General features: G+C 48.7%; 1 protein-coding gene across 1 annotated transcript in view; it reads right to left on the reverse strand.

Annotated features, from left to right (window-relative positions):
• Positions 1-1,149: 1,149 nt before the first annotated feature.
• The window catches only part of LOC139242649 (probable G-protein coupled receptor 139), a gene marked incomplete at its 5' end in the record, with an annotated part of 51,837 nt that continues 34,238 nt past the window's right edge, over positions 1,150-18,748 (reverse strand). The window contains one exon of the mRNA XM_070870453.1: positions 1,150-1,224. Coding sequence (XP_070726554.1) covers positions 1,150-1,224 — 75 coding nt within the window. The remainder of the gene's footprint in view (positions 1,225-18,748) is intronic.

Genomic DNA, 18,748 nt, shown 5'->3' on the forward strand with positions numbered 1-18,748 from the left:
GTTAATCATGGAGACACATGTATAATGGGCGGACCAATGATAGCAGGACTGAGGAAGGAAGGGGGAAACGAGTGGAATCAGGCTAACTCATTCAAAACATTGCCAATTAGGTCGACAGGTGTCGTTTAAGGAAAAGTAAAAAAGTTACCATACGTGCCTATTTTTAAATAGACAAAGAATAAGCGGCACATTATTAATCACACTTATCAAACTGAAGTCAAATGTGTCAGCAATTATGAATCATTGGTTCAAGTTGCATGTATTTAGAAAATATATTAGACGATCTAACACAACAACATCCTTGGAGATCATATAGCTATGTATACTTTTGTACAGATTCAGAAATTCTCAGATGTGTACACCAGGGAGAAAAACAATTCAGGTTTCTCCCATTTAAATATCCGCCATACTTACCGCGAACGTGAACGCGGACACTTTATGATTTCTGATTGGCAACTGTGCAATGAAAAGGTCCGTTATGTTCGGAACTATTGATCTTAAATCAATGCAGATTTTCGCGGTTTGTTAGCTTCATTGAATGGATCCTAGTATTGTCTTGATAAAATCCAACGTGATAATGATACCACAATAGTAAAATCTAGACCGACTCTTGAGCATCAGAGCATCTCCTTCCAGAACCGAAGGCGGATCGACCTGTAAGGTCACATCGCCATCTAATTGGGAGCAAAGTGTCCTGGTTAGAATGCATCACCTGTTTAACTCACACAAAGATCTTTCTGTAAAGCCGTCCAAAAAAAACCGGCAAGTTAAAGTTCAGGTTTCCAACTTTCCCGTTTCCTGCCTTTGTTGCGCTGAATAAATGTAACACTAATATCGATTTCCATGAATCCTGTTTCACAGTCCCTGCTCCTGCACCCAGCCCTAATTCGAACTCCAATCCAGCCTCGGGCAAGTGAAGAACAGGAAGGAAGCTGAGTTTAATTGCTGCATGGTTTCAATTGCCGTTAATTCATATTTCTCTCCTCGAGCCGCAAGTTTCCACTATGCGACCCAAATCTTCTGAAGTTGCATCTCTGAAATTAAACTATGTTGGGAACAGCTGGTAAATGGGAACTATTCGTCGAGAGCTAACTGACGACATAATGTGGCGAGGAGTAGAGTTTCTAATGAAGTTCCACGCTAATGAGGTCAGATTGTTCCATGTTGAACCATGAGGACGTGCAGCTCATCCAAGCCACATATGTACATCTCCAGCTGTTCCACCTGGGTGGGAAGCAACTCCTAAGCAGAGCATAGAATAGGCAATCCAGTGCTAAAGTTAAATTAGTGCTTAAAGAATCCTGCTATATATGTACTCAAACTGATTATCTGCACAATATATTGTGCCCTTGTGTGCATGCGGGCGGTGGGACCAGGCTTTCCTGTGCAATTCACTGATCACCTTAGGCATATGCGAACTAGCAGCTGGTCCACGCATGTGCAGTAACCCACAATTGTCGCTGCAGTTCAGCGTGGGCCAAATTGTTCAGCTCCGGAGGAGAATAGCCTGCATGGGATCCGTGCTGGCCAGCGGTGGGGGAGGGGAGAAGAGAATACCGAAGGGAGAGAGATAATCCTAGCGAGAGGGGACGAGAGATAAGTCGGGAGAGGGAGCGATCAGCTCTGGGACCCCAAATATGTATAATATATATATTAATGATTTGGAAGAAGGGACAGAGTGTAACGTAGCCAAGTTTGCTGATGATATAAAGATGGGAGGAAAAGCAATGTGTGAGGAGGACACAAAAAATCTGCAAAAGGACAGAGACAGGCTAAGTGAGTGGGCAAACATTTTGCAGATGGAGTACAATGTTGGAAAGTGTGAGGTCATGCACTTTGGCTGAAAAATTCAAAGAGCAAGTTATTATTTAAATGGAGAAAAATTGCAAAGTGCCGCAGTACAGCGGGACCTGGGGGTACTTGTACATGAAACACAAAAGGTCAGTATGCAGGTACAGCAAGTGATCAGGAAGGCCAATGGTATCTTGGCCTTTATTGCAAAGGGGATGGAGTATAAAAGCAGGGAAGTCTTGCTACAGTTATACAGGGTATGGGGGGGGCCACACCTGGAGTACTGCGTGCAGTTTTGGTTTCTATATTTATGTAAGGGTATAATTGCTTTGGAGCCAGTTCAGAGAAGGTTCACAAGGTTGATTTCGGAGATGAGGGGGTTGTATTATGAGGAAAGGTTGAGTAGGTTGGGCCTCTACTCATTGGAATTCAGAAGAATGAGAGGTGATCTTATTGAAATGTATAAGATTATGAGGGGGCTTGACAAGGTGGATGCAGAGAGGATGTTTCCACTGATAGAGGAGACTAGAACTCGAGGGGTCGTATGGCCTACTCCTGCTCCTATTTCCTTATCTTAGAATAAGGGGCCGACCATATAAAACTGAGATGAGGAGAAACGTCTTCTCTCAGAGGATTGTGGATCTTTGGAACTCACTGCCTCAGAGAGCGGTGGAGGTTGGGACATTGAATATATTTAAGACAGAAATAGACTGTTTCTTACACGATAAGGGAGAAGGGGTTACGGGGAGCGGGTGGGAAGTGGAGCTGAGTCCATGATCAGATCAGCCATGATTGTCTTGAATGGCGGAGCAGGCTCGAGGGGCCATATGGCCTACTCCTGCTCCTATTTCTTATTATCTGTGACCATCGACATGATTAACCTAAGCTGCTAAACTCTAAAGCAGCTGAAGAGAAGAAACACTCAGTGGTGAAATTCGACTGCGGCAGAATGCAGAACAATCGGTTACACATTTTCCGCCAGTCTATAGGTGTCGTCACGTATTCAGTTCAATCGAAGTATATGTAAAATATGAATGCATCCAACTATTCAAATTACCTGCACAGGAACAAATATAATTTATTTGAAGATCCTAATGGTCTGAGGATAAATGGAAATATGATGTCAGATGAAAGGAAAATGTCTAACATTTAAATTATTCATTGTTGTGAGAGCCACTGAGTTCTCCTGTTCTGTCAAAAACAATCATTTTAAAAATTAGTGATAAGCCATTTAGGATGGAAATCAGGAAGTTTCTTTTCACATAATGGGATGTTGCCTTAAACCTTCACACCATCCAGCACCAGTGCACTGTGGCTGCAGTGCATATCATCGCGAAGAAGCACGACAGCATTTCGCCAAGACTCACAAACCCGCGACCTCTACCACCGAGATAGACAGTGGCAGCAGGCACATGGGAACATGAGCAGCTCCACGTTCCCCTCCAAAATACACACCACCCTGACTTGGAAATATATTGGCCGTTTCTTCATCGGCACTGAATCAAAACCTGGAGCTCCCTCCCTAACAGCACTGTGGAATTACCATCACCACACGGACTGCAGTGGTTCAAGAGGGTGGCACACTAAAGGGGCAATTAGAGATGGGCAATAAATGCTGACTGCGGCAGAATGTGGCAGAATTGGACACCATTCCACAACATCGAGGATACCCCAGGAGGGGCAGGAATTCGGCAGGATACAGAATACCCCAAGTGGAGGAAAGATAGAAGAAACAGAGGATACCCCAGGAGGGGCATAAATTAAAAACTGAGAAAATGTTGGCTGGAAAGGACTTATACACGAACTATGCTGCACTAAATATACTGGTAATAGTGCAAGGGAACTCGTCTTGCTCGTATTATCCTGTAAAAATGTGTAACCGACGTAAGAGGCAGGCCCGAGCTCGTACTAGAGTTAAAACATTGAATAAAGGCAGAAATGACTTACTTAGTATAACTTGATGGGAAAGTCAATAGGTAGATCCTGCAGCTCGGGAAGAAGCACTACCCAGGCGAAAGCACAACCCTGGAAGGTCACCCAAGAGGGATTAATTGGGAAATACCTTATCTTGGGCATATAGCCAAGGGCCATTCGGGGGGAAATGTAAGGGATAAATTGTCAGGTTGCAAATAGGTGGTCAGAATTATGGTGAAGGTAGTGAACTTATCAGTAGTAGGAGGGTCTGTATGATTGCCGATGTATGTAACACTTGCTGTTGGGGAGGAGTTAAATGAATATGGCAGGGGGATGGGAACCTATGCAGGGAGACAGAGGGAAATAAAATGGAGGCAGAAGCAAAAGATAGAAAGGAGAATAGTAAAAGTGGAGGGCAGAGAAACCCAAGGCAAAAAACAAAAAGGGCCACATTACAGCAAAATTCTAAAGGGGCAAAGTGTGTGAAAAAGACAAGCCTGAAGGCTCTGTGCCTCAATGCGAGGAGTATTCGGAATAAGGTGGACTAATTAACTGTGCAGAAAGCAGTTAACGGATATGAAGTAATTGGCATCACGGAGACATGGCTCCAGGGTGACCAAGGCTGGGAACTCAACATTCAGGGGTGAGAAGGGGGATTTAATAATGGGAAATGTGGAAATGGCTGAGACCTTAAACAATTATTTTGCTTCGGTCTTCAAAGTGGAAGACACAAAAACCATGCCAGAAATTGCTGGTCACAGGAATGTGGGAAGGGAGGACCTTGAGACAATCACTGTCACTAGGGGGGTAGTGCTGGACAGGCTAATGAGACTCAAGGTAGACAAGTCCCCTGGTCCTGATGAAATGCATCCCAGGGTATTAAAAGAAATGGTGGAAGTTATAGCAGATGCATTCGTTGTAATCTACCAAAACTCTTTGGACTCTGGGGAGGTACCAGCGGATTGGAAAGCAGCTAATGTAACGCCTCTGTTTAAAAAAGGGGGCAGACAAAAGGCCGGTTAGTTTAACATCTGTAGTGGGGAAAATGCTTGAAACTATCATTAAGGAAGAAATAGCAGGACATCTAGATAGGAATAGTGCAATCAAGCAGACGCAACATGGTTTCATGAAAGGGAAATCATGTTAAACTAATTTACTGGAATTCTTTGAGGATATAACGAGCATGGTGGATAGAGGTGTACCGATGGATGTGGTGTACTTAGATTTTCAAAAGGCATCCGATAAGGTACCACACAAAAGGTTACTGCAGAAGATAAAGGTACGCGGAGTCAGAGGAAATGTATTAGCATGGATAGAGAATTGGCTGGCGAACAGATAGCAGAGAGTCGGGATAAATAGGTCCTTTTCAGGTTGGAAATCGGTGGTTAGTGGTGTGCCACAGGGATCAGTGCTGGGACCACAACTGTTTACAATATACATAGATGACCTGGAAGAGGGGACAGAGTGTAGTGTAACAAAATTTGCAGATGACTCAAAGATTAGTGGGAAAGCGGGTTGTGTATAGGACACAGAGAGGCTGCAAAGAGATTTAGATAGGTTAAGCGAATGGGCTAAGGTTTGGCAGATGGAATACAATGTCGAAAAATGTGAGGTCATCCACCTTGGAAAAAAAAAACAGTAAAAGGGAATATTATTTGAATGGGGAGAAATTACAACATGCTGCGGTGCAGAGGTACCTGAGGGTCCTTGTGCATGAATCCCAAAAAGTTAGTTTGCAGGTGCAGCAGGTAATCAGGAAGGCGAATGGGATGTTGGCCTTCATTGCGAGAGGGATGGAGTACAAAAGCAGGGAGGCCTTTCTGCAACTGTATAGGGTATTTTTGAGGCCGCACCTGGAGTACTGCGTGCAGTTTTGATCACCTTACTTAAGGAAGGATATACTAGCTTTGGAGGGGGTACAGAGACGATTCACTAGGCTGATTCCGGAGATGAGGGGGTTACCTTATGATGATAGATTGAGTAGACTGGGTCTTTCCTCGTTGGAGTTGAGAAGGATGAGGGGTGATCTTATAGAAACATTTAAAATAATGAAAGGGATAGACAAGATAGAGGCAGAGAGGTTGTTTCCACTGGTCGGGGTGACTAGAACTAGGGGGCACAGCCTCAAAATACAGGGGAGCCAATTTAAAACCGAGTTGAGAAGGAATTTCTTCTCCCAGAGGGTTGTGAATCTGTGGAATTCTCTTCCCAAGGAAGCAGTTGAGGCTAGCTCATTGAATGTATTCAAGTCACAGATAGATAGATTTTTAAGCAATAAGGGAATTAAGGGTTACGGGGAGCGGGCGGGTAAGTGGAGCTGAGTCCACGGCCAGATCAGCCATGATCTTGTTGAATGTTGGAGCAGGCTCCTGGGGCTAGATGGCCTACTCCTGTTCCTAATTCTGATGTTCTTATGACTGGATAAGTTATGTGTGGGAAGAATCTTCCCGATGTTGGGGAAGTCCAGAACCAGGGGACATAGTCTTAGGATAAGGGGTAGGCCATTTAGAACTGAGATGTGGAGAAACTTCTGCACTCAGAGAATGGTGAACCTGTGGAATTCTCTACCACAGAAAGTTGTTGAGGCCAATTCACTAAATATATTCCAAAAGGAGTTAGATGTAGTCCTTACTACTAGGGGGATCAAGGGGTATGGTGAGAAAGCAGGAATGGGGTACTGAAGTTGCATGTTCAGCCATGAACTCATTGAATGGCAGTGCAGGCTCGAAGGGCCGAATGGCCTACTCCTGCACCTATTTTCTATGTTTCTATGTTCTATGATAAGAGTCCACAAATCAACATTACTTTGGTGATAACAATAAACCTATCGAAGATGTTGAGGAGGATAGCTCTTCTCCAAAACCTGTATAAAGTATGCTTGAAAACTCTTGTATTTCGGCGGTTCCATGACGGAACTTCCCGTGCATCGCTCGTAATAAAACTGGTTGGACCTGCGATTTCGTGTGTTCACTTCCGTGGTGGATGTAGAACAGGAGAAGGGCGAGGTGTCGATTAATGATATCAGTTAATTCACCTAAAGGAGAGAGGCATCATGTTACCCCAACAGACGGGTGAGGTATTGATTAACTATATCAGTTAGTGCACCTTGAGGGAGAGAGTTCTCCTGTTACCCCAACAGACGGGTGAGGTATTGATTAACTATATCAGTTAGTGCACCTTGAGGGAGAGAGTTCTCCTGTTACCCCAACAGACGGGTGAGGTATTGATTAACTATATCAGTTAGTGCACCTTGAGGGAGAGAGTTCTCCTGTTACCCCAACAGACGGGTGAGGTATTGATTAACTATATCAGTTAGTGCACCTTGAGGGAGAGAGTTCTCCTGTTACCCCAACAGACGGGTGAGGTATTGATTAACTATATCAGTTAGTGCACCTTGAGGGAGAGAGTTCTCCTGTTACCCCTACACAGGACATTTGGAAAAGCATAATTTGGTCAGGCAGAGTCAGCATCGATTCATGAAGGGGAAGTCATGTTTGACAAATTTACTGGAATTCCTTGAGGATGTAATGAACAGGGTGGATAAAGGGGAACCAGTGGATGTGGTGTATTTGGATGTTCAGAAGGCATTTGACAAGGTGCCTCATAAAAGGTTACTGCACAAGATAAAATTTGACAGGGTTGGGGGTAATATATTAGCATGGATAGAGGATTGGCGAACTAACAGAAACCAGAGAGTCGGGATAAATGGTTAATTCTCAGGTTGGCAACCAGTAACTAGTGGGGTGCCGCAGGGATCAGTGCTGGGACCCCAACTATTTACAATCTATATTAACGACTTGGAAGAAGGGACCGAGTGTAATGTAGCCAAGTTTGCATCGAAACAAAGGTGGGAGGAAAAGCAATGTGTGAGGAGGACACAAAAAACATGCAAAAGCACATAGACATGCTAAGTGAGTGGGCAAAAACTTGGCAGATGGAGTATAACATTGGAAAGTGTGAGGTCATGAACTTTGCCAGAAAAAAATTAAAGAGCAAGTTATTACTTAAATGGAGATAAATTGCAAAGTGCTGCAGTACAGCTGGACCTAGGGATATTTAGAAACATAGAAACATAGAAAATAGGTGCAGGAGTAGGTCATTCGGCCCTTCGAGCCTGCACCACCATTCAATAAGATCATGGCTGATCATTCCCTCAGTACCCCTTTCCTGCTTTCTCTCCATACCCCTTGATCCCTTTAGCTGTAAGGGCCATATCTAACTCCCTCTTGAATATATCCAATGAATTTGCATCAACAACTCTCTGCGGCAGGGAATTCCACAGGTTAATAACTCTCTGGGTGAAGAAGTTTCTCCTCATCTCAGTCCTAAATGGTCTACCACTTATCCTTAGACTGTGACCCCTGGTTCTGGACTTCCCCAACATCGAGAACATTCTTCCCGCATTTAACCTGTCCAGTCCCATCAGAATCTTGCATGTGTCCATGAAATCTCCTCTCATCCTTTTAAACTCCAGTGTTTAAAGGCCCAGTTGATCCAGTCTCTCCTCATATGTCAGTCCTACCATCCCAGGAATCAGTCTGGTGAACCTTCACTGCACTCCCTCAATAGCAAAAATGTCCTTCCTTAGATTAGGAGACCAAAAGTGAACACAATATGCCAGGTGAGGCCTCACCATGGCCATGTACAACTGCAGTAAGACCTCCCTGCTCCTATACTCAAATCCTCGAACTATGAAGGCCAACATACCATTTGCCTTCTTCACCGTCTGCTGTACCTGCATGCCAATCTTCAATGACTGATGAACCCTGACACCCAGATCTCGTTCCACCTCCCCTTTTCCTAGTCTGCCGCCATTCAGATAAAATTCTGCCTTCGTGTTTTTGCCCCAAAATGAATAACCTCATATTTATCCACATTATACTGCATCTGCCATGCATTTGCCCACTCACCTAACCTGTCCAAGTCACCCTGCAGCCTCTTAGCATCCTCCTGACAGCTCACACCGCCACCCAGTTTAGTGTCATCTGCAAACTTGGAGATATTACACTCTATTTCTTCATCCAAATCGTTAATGTATATTGTAAATAGCTGGGGTCCCAGCACTGAGCCCTGCGGCACTCCACTAGTCACTGCCTGCCATTCTGAGAAGGACCCGTTTATCCCAACTCTCTGCTTCCTGTCTGCCAACCAGTTCCCTATCCACATCAGTATGTTATCCCCAATACCATGTGCTTTGATTTTGCACACCAATCTCTTGTGTGGGACCTTGTCAAAGGCCTTTTGAAAGTCCAAATAGATGACATCCACTGGTTCCCCCTTGTCCACTCTACTCGTTACATCCTCAAAAAATTCCAGAAGATTCGTCAAGCATGATTTCCCTTTCATAAATCCATGCTGACTTGATCCGATACTGTCACTGCTTTCCAAATGCGCTGCTATTTCGTCCTTCATGATCGATTCCAACATTTTCCCCACTACTGATGTCAGGCTAACCAGTCTATAATTACCCGTTTTCTCCCTCACTCCTTTTTTAAAAAGTGGTATTACATTAGCTACGCTGCACTCCATGGGAACTGATCCAGAGTCGATAGACTGTTGGAAAATGATCACCAATGCATTCACTATTTCTAGGGCCACTTCCTCGAGCACTCTGGGATGCAGACTATCAGGCCTTCAATCCCATCAATTTCCCGAACACAATTTCCCACCTAATAAGGATTTCCTTCAGTTTCTCCTTCTCACTCGAACCACTGTCCCCTCGTCCCTTCGGAAGGTTAGTTGTATCTTCCTTCGTGAAGACAGAACCAAAGTATTGGTTCAATTGGTCTGCCATTTCTTTCTTCCCCATTATAATTTCACCTGAATCCGACTGCAAGGGACCTACGTTTGTCTTTACTAATCTTTTTCGCTTCACATATTTATAGAAGGGTTTGCAGTCAGTTTTTATATTCCCTGCAAGCTTCCTCTCGTACTCTATATCCCCCTCTTAATTAAACCGTTTCTCCTCCTCTGTTGAATTCTAAATTTCTCCCAGTCCTCAGGCTTGTTGCTTTTTCTAGCCAATTTTTTATGCCTCTTCCTTGTTTTTAACACTATCCTTAATTTCCCTTGTTAGCCATGGTTGAGCCACCTTCCCAGTTTTATTTTTACTCCAGACAGGGATGTACATTTGCTGAAGTACGTCCATGTGATCTTTAAATGTTTGCCATTGCTTATCCACCATCAACCCTTTAAGTATCCTTTGCCAGTCTATTCTAGCCAATTCACGCCTCATATCATCGAAGTTACCTTTCCTTAAGTTCAGGACCCTAGTTTCCGAATTAACTGTGTCACTCTCCATCTTAATAAGGAAATCTACCATATTATGGTCACTCTTCCCCAAGGGGCCTCCCACAACAAGATTGCTAATTAGTCCTTTCTCATTACACAATAGCCAGTCGAGGATGGGCAGCTCCCTGGTTGGTTCCTCAACATATTGGTTTAGAAAACCATCCCTAGTACACTCCAGGAAATCCTCCTCCACCGCATTGCTGCCAGTTAGGTTAGCCCAATCTATATGTAGATTAAAATCGCCCACGATAACTGCTGTACCTTTATTGCACACATCCATTATTTCTTCTTTGATGCTGTCCCCAACCTCACTACTACTATTTGGTGCTCTATACACAACACCCACTCGCGTTTTCTGCACTTTGGAATTCCGCATCTCCACCCATACCGATTCCACATTATCCAGGCTAATGTCCCTCCTTACAATTGCATTAATTTCCTCTTTAACCAGCAACGCCACCCCGCCTCCTTTTCCTTTCTGTCTATCCTTCCTGAATGTTGAATACCCCTGGATGTTGAGTTCCCAGCCTTGGTCACCCTGGAGCCATGTCTCTGTGATGCCAATCACATCGTATCCGTTAACTGCTATCTGCGCAGTTAATTCATCCACCATATTCCGAATACTCCTCGCATTGAGGCACAGAGCCTTCAGGCTTGTATTTTTTAAACACACTTTTCCCTTTTAGAATTTTGCTGTAATGTGGCCCTTTTTGTTTTTTGCCTTGGGTTTCTCTGCCCTCTACTTTTACTATTCTCCTTTCTATATTTTGCTCTGCCTCCTTTTTATTTCCCTCTGTCTCCCTGCATAGGTTCCCATCCCCCTGCCATATTAGTTTAACCCCTCCCCAACAGCACCAGCCAACACTCCCCCTAGGACATTGGTTCCGGTCCTGCCCAGGTGCAGACCGTCCGGTTTGTACTGGTCCCACCTCCCCCAGAACCGGTTCCAATGCCCCAGGAATTTGAATCCCACTCTGCTGCACCACTGCTCAAGCCACGTATTCATCTGAGCTATCCTGCGATTCCTACTCTGACTAGCACGTGGCCCTGGTAGCAATCCTGAGATTACTGCTCTTGAGGTCCTACGTTTTAAATTAGCTCCTAGCTCTCTAAATTCGCCTCGTAGGACCTCATCCCGTATTTTACCTATGTCATTGGTACCTATATGCACCACGACAACTGGCTGTTCATGCTCCCTTTTTAGAATGTCCTGCACCCGCTCCGAGACATCCTTGACCCTTGCACCAGGGAGGCAACATACCATCCTGGAGTCTCGGTTGCGGCCGCAGAAATGCCTATCTATTCCCCTTACAATTGAATCCCCTATCACTATCGCTCTCCCACACATTTTCCTGCACTCCTGTGCAGCAGAGCCAGCCACAGTGCCATGAAATTGGCTGCCCTCCCCTGATGAGTCATCCCCCCCAACAGTACCCAAAGCAGTGTATCTGTTTGGCAGGGGGATGAGCACAGGGGACCCCTGCACTATCTTCCTTGCACTGCTCTTCCTGCTGGTCTTCTATTCCCTATCTGGCTGTGGACCCTTCACCTGCGTTAAGACCAACTCGCTACACGTGCTATTCACGTCATTCTCAGCATCGTGGATGCTCCAGAGAGAATCCACCCTCAGCTCCAATTCCGCAACGCGGTCTGTCAGGAGCTGGAGGCGGATACACTTCCCGCGCACGTAGGCGTCAGGGAGACCAATGGCATCCCTGATTTTCCACATAGTACAGGAGGAGCATAACACGTGTCCGAGCTGTCCTGCCATGACTTATCCCTTAGATACACTTAAATTGGCAGCAACAATGCTAAATGTTACTTACTGATATCGAAAAGCAAAAGGAAAAACTACTCACCAATCACCAGCCAATCACTTACCCCCTTTCTACTTCTTTTTGCTGCACAAGCCCCGCCTTTTATAGGCCTGTCGCCGACCCCGGACTCAGCGACCACGAACTCCCGGTGCCTCTCACGGCCTTTATAGGCCTGTCGCCGACCCCGGACTCAGCGACCACGAACTCCCGCTGCCTCTCGCGGCCTTTATAGGCCTCTCGCTGACCCCGGACTCAGGCCTCAGCGACCACGAACTCCCGCTGCCTCTCGCGGCCTTTATAGGCCTCTCGCCGACCCCAGACTCAGGCCTCAGCGACCACGAACTACCGCTGCCTCTCGCGGCCTTTATAGGCCTCTCGCCGACCCCGGACTCACACCTCAGCGACCACGAACTCCCGCTGCCTCTCGCGGCCTTTATAGGCCTCTCGCTGACCCCGGACTCAGGCCTCAGCGACCACGAACTCCCGCTGCCTCTCGCGGCCTTTATAGGCCTCTCGCTGACCCCGGACTCAGGCCTCAGTGACCACGAACTCCCGCTGCCTCTCGCGGCCTTTATAGGCCTCTCGCCAAACCCGGACTCACACCTCAGCGACCACGAGCTCCCGCTGCCTCTCGCAGCCTTCATAGGCCTCTCGCCGACCCCGGACTCAGGCCTCAGCGACCACGAACTCCCGCTGCCTCTCGCAGCCTTCATAGGCCTCTCGCTGACCCCGGACTCAGGCCTCAGCGACCACGAACTCCCACTGCCTCTCGCAGCCTTTATAGCCCTCTCGCTGACCCCGGACTCACACCTGAGCGACCACGAACTCCCGCTGCCTCTCGCAGCCTTCATAGGCCTCTCGCTGACCCCGGACTCAGGCCTCAGTGACCACGAACTCCCGCTGCCTCTCGCAGCCTTCATAGGCCTCTCGCTGACCCCGGACTCAGGCCTCAGTGACCACGAACTCCCGCTGCCTCTCGCAGCCTTCATAGGCCTCTCGCTGACCCCGGACTCAGGCCTCAGTGACCACGAACTCCCGCTGCCTCTCGCGGCCTTTATCGGCCTCTCGCTGACCCCGGACTCAGGCCTCAGCGACCACGAATTCCCGCTGCCTCTCGCGGCCTTTATAGGCCTCTCGCTGACCCCGGACTCACACCTCAGCGACCACGAATTCCCGCTGCCTCTCGCGGCCTTTATAGGCCTCTCGCTGACCCCGGACTCACACCTCAGCGACCACGATCTCCCGCTGCCTCTCGCAGCCTTTATCTGGCCTCTCGCTGACCCCGGACTCACACCTCAGCGACCACGAACTCCCGCTGCCTCTCGCAGCCTTCATAGGCCTCTCGCTGACCTCGGACTCAGGCCTCAGTGACCACGAACTCCCGCTGCCTCTCGCAGCCTTTATAGGCCTCTCGCCGACCCCGGACTCACACCTCAGCGACCACGAACTCCCGCTGCCTCTCGCAGCCTTTATAGGCCTCTCGCTGACCCCGGACTCACACCTCAGCGACCACGAATTCCCGCTGCCTCTCACGGCCTTTATAGGCCTCTCGCTGACCCCGGACTCACACCTCAGCGACCACGAACTCCCGCTGCCTCTCGCAGCCTTTATAGGCCTCTCGCCGACCCCGGACTCAGGCCTCAGCGACCACGAACTCCCGCTGCCTCTCGCGGCCTTTATAGGCCTCTCGCCGACCCCGGACTCAGGACTCAGCGACCACGAACTCCCGCTGTCTCTCGCGGCCTTTATAGGCCTCTCGCCGACCCCGGACTCAGGCCTCAGCGACCACGAACTCCCGCTGCCTCTCGCGGCCTTTATAGGCCTCTCGCTGACCCCGGACTCACACCTCAGTGACCACGAACTCCCGCTGCCTCTCGCGGCCTTTATAGGCCTCTCGCTGACCCCGGACTCACACCTCAGCGACCACGAACTCCCGCTGCCTCTCACGGCCTTTATAGGCCTCTCGCCGACCCCGGACTCACACCTCAGCGACCACGAACTCCCGCTGCCTCTCGCGGCCTTTATAGGCCTCTCGCCGACCCCGGACTCACACCTCAGCGACCACGAACTCCCGCTGCCTCTCGCGACCTTTATCGGCCTCTCGCTGACCCCGGACTCAGGCCTCAGCGACCACGAACTCCCTCTGCCTCTCGCGGCCTTTATAGGCCTCTCGCTGACCCCGGACTCAGGCCTCAGCGACCATGAACTCCCGCTGCCTCTCGCGACCTTTATAGGCCTCTCGCTGACCCCGGACACACACCTCAGTGACCACGAACTCTCGCTGCCTCTCGCGGCCTTTATCGGCCTCTCGCTGACCCCGGACTCAGGCCTCAGCGACCACGAATTCCCGCTGCCTCTCGCGGCCTTTATAGGCCTCTCGCTGACCCCGGACTCACACCTCAGCGACCACGATCTCCCGCTGCCTCTCGCAGCCTTTATCTGGCCTCTCGCTGACCCCGGACTCACACCTCAGCGACCACGAACTCCCGCTGCCTCTCGCAGCCTTCATAGGCCTCTCGCTGACCTCGGACTCAGGCCTCAGTGACCACGAACTCCCGCTGCCTCTCGCAGCCTTTATAGGCCTCTCGCCGATCCCGGACTCACACCTCAGCGACCACGAACTCCCGCTGCCTCTCGCAGCCTTTATAGGCCTCTCGCTGACCCCGGACTCACACCTCAGCGACCACGAACTCCCGCTGCCTCTCGCAGCCTTTATAGGCCTCTCGCCGACCCCGGACTCAGGCCTCAGCGACCACGAACTCCCGCTGCCTCTCGCGGCCTTTATAGGCCTCTCGCCGACCCCGGACTCAGGACTCAGCGACCACGAACTCCCGCTGTCTCTCGCGGCCTTTATAGGCCTCTCGCCGACCCCGGACTCAGGCCTCAGCGACCACGAACTCCCGCTGCCTCTCGCGGCATTTATAGGCCTCTCGCTGACCCCGGACTCACACCTCAGCGACCACGAACTCCCGCTGCCTCTCGCGGCCTTTATAGGCCTCTCGCCGACCCCGGACTCACACCTCAGCGACCACGAACTCCCGCTGCCTCTCGCGGCCTTTATAGGCCTCTCGCTGACCCCGGACTCAGGCCTCAGCGACCACGAACTCCCGCTGCCTCTCGCGACCTTTATAGGCCTCTCGCTGACCCCGGACTCACACCTCAGCGACCACGAACTTCCGTTGCCTCTCGCGGCCTTTATCGGCCTCTCGCTGACCCCGGACTCAGGCCTCAGCGACCACGAACTCCCGCTGCCTCTCGTGACCTTTATAGGCCTCTCGCCGACCCCGGACTCACACCTCAGTGACCACGAACTCCCGCTGCCTCTCGCGGCCTTTATAGGCCTCTCGCTGACCCCGGACTCACACCTCAGTGACCACGAACTCCCGCTGCCTCTCGCGGCCTTTATAGGCCTCTCGCTGACCCCGCACTCACACCTCAGTGACCACGAACTCCCGCTGCCTCTCGCGGCCTTTATAGGCCTCTCGCTGACCCCGGACTCACACCTCAGCGACCACGAACTCCCGCTGCCTCTCACGGCCTTTATAGGCCTCTCGCCGACCCCGGACTCACACCTCAGCGACCACGAACTCCCGCTGCCTCTCGCGGCCTTTATAGGCCTCTCGCCGACCCCGGACTCACACCTCAGCGACCACGAACTCCCGCTGCCTCTCGCGACCTTTATCGGCCTCTCGCTGACCCCGGACTCAGGCCTCAGCGACCACGAACTCCCGCTGCCTCTCGCGACCTTTATAGGCCTCTCGCTGACCCCGGACTCAGGCCTCAGCGACCACGAACTCCCGCTGCCTCTCGTGGTCTTTATAGGCCTCTCGCTGACACCGGACTCACACCTCAGCGACCACGAACTCCCGCTGCCTCTCGCGGCCTTTATAGGCCTCTCGCTGACCCCGGACTCATGCCTCAGCGACCACGAACTCCCGCTGCCTCTCGCGGCCTTTATAGGCCTCTCGCTGACCCCGGACTCAGGCCTCAGCGACCACGAACTCCCGCTGCCTCTCGCGGCCTTTATAGGCCTCTCGCTGACCCCGGACTCAGGCCTCAGCGACCACGAACTCCCGCTGCCTCTCACGGTCTTTATAGGCCTCTCGCTGACCCCGGACTCAGGCCTCAGTGACCACGAACTCCCGCTGCCTCTCACAACCTTTATAGGCCTCTCCGATAGAATGGCAGAGCAGGCTCGAGGGGCGGTATAGCCTACCCCTGTTCCTATTCCATATGTTTTTATGTTCTTATTAGCAATAATGGCTGAGAAAATATGAAATTAAATTCATAACCCAGATATTAGTGCCTACGGTATTAAGCTTTGGAGCATTAAGCTGTCCGAATAACTTCTGTCTTATTGCCAATTAAACAGAGTGATCAGCTTCTTGAAACCATCAAGTAATGGTTGCGGTTTATATTCAATACTTGATATTCAGATGACATTCCTTGTTCTGTTTTGGCATTCGTCTTTTAAAATAAATAGTGCAGTGGCTTCCGTCAAACAGATGAATGTGAAAGAAGAAGTTTCAGCATCCAGGCAGCAATGGCCTGTCTTTGAGTCACTTGTTTCGTTTTGCCACAGAGGTACTTATAGTAACTCACTAAAACAGCAACAGATTCGCTGTGTATAGGAGTTTCTGCCGCCGTTGTTGACTTTACTGGTTTGGTAAGTAATCCCGGTTATACTGGACTCCTCTTGGTGGACTTCTTTATCCGGGTCTTTGCAGAACGAGGAAGGTCCTCGGGTCGAACTGTTGGTCACTGAGCAGGTTAACAATGCTTCGCCTCCTTTTATTAACTCATTACATGGCCTGATTGAGAAATCTGGAATTGACACTGGGACTCCTGGCAATATATCCACTTGTTAATTACTTTGCTTTGGTTGAAGTTGTCACGTCAGTTTTAAAGTCAAATCGGACTCTCATCGTAATTAAGAGCCTGGTCACTGAGATCACCACACCAATATTGGGCACCCGTCTCCCCCTTCTACTTTAGCAGTAGTTAGAGGTAATTGAGGAAAGCGCGATTGTGGAACGTTACTGAGTCCTCATGCAGCCAACCTACTATCTCTGGTCCGGTTCTGATTCGTACTGACTCTGCTCATCAAAGGCAGGAGCTCTGCACTATCCCCGTGCCATGGCCACTAATCTAACTAAAAGCAATGGTGTCCAACTCCTCCACTCTACGTGGCAAATCTTAACCTCCAGCACTCGTCATCAGAAAGAAGTTCCAAGCTCTGCACTTCCCGTCTTTAGTGATCATTATGCATTGATCATCCATCCTTATATATTTCACATTTCGACAAAAAACCTTCCCCTATTTACTTTAACCTCACCCTTAACTTTAAAAATAACCAGTGCTAAATGACATAGCTGCTTTGGTTACTCTTGCAATATTTTTCCCAGTAGTTCAAGTTTCACCTGAAGAATAAATGTATCCATCCCAGTGACATCCTGTCCGTTTTCTATTATTTTAAAGTTCTCTTTAGAATTGACGCCATAAATTGCACGCAGTGATTGATGCCAAATGAGTGTGCCGTACAAACATACCTGTCGTTATTACTCTGGTTTTCTATGTATCGATGTATTTACTATGTTACAAAGTATGTGTTAAACATATAGGTAAGGCCCACTTCGAGACTGGGAAATTCCTGTGTGAGAATTTGTTAGGAATAATGTGGAAGAAAGATGATAATTGCAGTAAATGTTACTGACGTCTGACTGAAACTGAAACCGGATTTCTCGGTTTTTTCACCTCACTGTTCAAAGTAAATCCCCCAATCGTCCGGCCGAGATGTCTGCTTGATATAATAGTTGTGGTCTTTCGCTGAAGTGAAGGCTTGTCCATCTTTATAAAATTCATATCTCACAGAAGAAGGGGGGCAAAATATTTCAACCAAACAGGCGAGTTTAAAATGTTGGCCCTCAAATAACTGATGGTCAGACTCAGCCCTCAATGTAGGTTTGGAGAAGACCTCTACAACATTGAACACCATTTGGATTTTCCATCTAAAACATCTAACACAAACTTAAGAATTTGTGTTTGGGTAACAAATGTTAATGATCAGAACATGGAAATCCCGAGAACACCTCAGAGAAGGAGTCTTTCAATAATCATTGATTTCGCTCTGCTTACAGGAACATGCACTCTGGGATACTGACAAAGATATCACCTGAGATCTGAGCAGCTGCTCTTATGCAGTCTAATTTACATTTTACCCACTAGTTTTCAACTATAAAATATTTGGGGGACAATATGTGGTTGGATATTTTATGATTAAACACACTGCTAACTTTCCCCAGGTTCTGCTCAGCGATGATTCAGTCAGACTGAAACACATCCAAATATGTTTTTAAATGTGGGAGGGTTTCTGCCTCTACCAACCTTTAAGGCAGTGAGATTTAGACCCCCACCAGAATCTGGGTAAAGACATTCCCACTCATATCTCCTCTAAACCTCCGACCAATTACTTTAAGTCTATTTAACGTGCAGCAAATTCGATACCGAACATTCCACAGTATTGCAGGAAGCTAATATTACCCACTTGCAATGCATAGTGTTCTTCATAGTTTGCCCCTCTTACAAGTGTGGCGTATGTCAAATGTATGGATTAGAAACATAGAAACATAGAAAATAGGTGCAGGAGTAGGCCATTCGGCCCTTCGAGGCTGCACCATTATTAAATATGATCATGGCTGATCATGCAACTTCAGCACCCAACTCCTGCCTTCTCTCCATACACCCTGATCCCATGAGCTGTAAGGGCCACATCTAACTCCCTTTGAATATACCCAATGAACTGGACTCAACAACTTTATGTGTTTGAGCATTCCATAAGTTCACAATTCTATAGTGCAAAAGTTTTTCCTCATCACAGTGCTAGATGGCTGCGGGTGTAAGGGGTTTTCACAGGGTTGTTGTGCCTTGGGTGTCTC

The sequence above is a fragment of the Pristiophorus japonicus genome, unplaced genomic scaffold, assembly GCF_044704955.1.
Source record: "Pristiophorus japonicus isolate sPriJap1 unplaced genomic scaffold, sPriJap1.hap1 HAP1_SCAFFOLD_141, whole genome shotgun sequence".
NCBI lineage: Eukaryota > Metazoa > Chordata > Chondrichthyes > Pristiophoridae > Pristiophorus > Pristiophorus japonicus.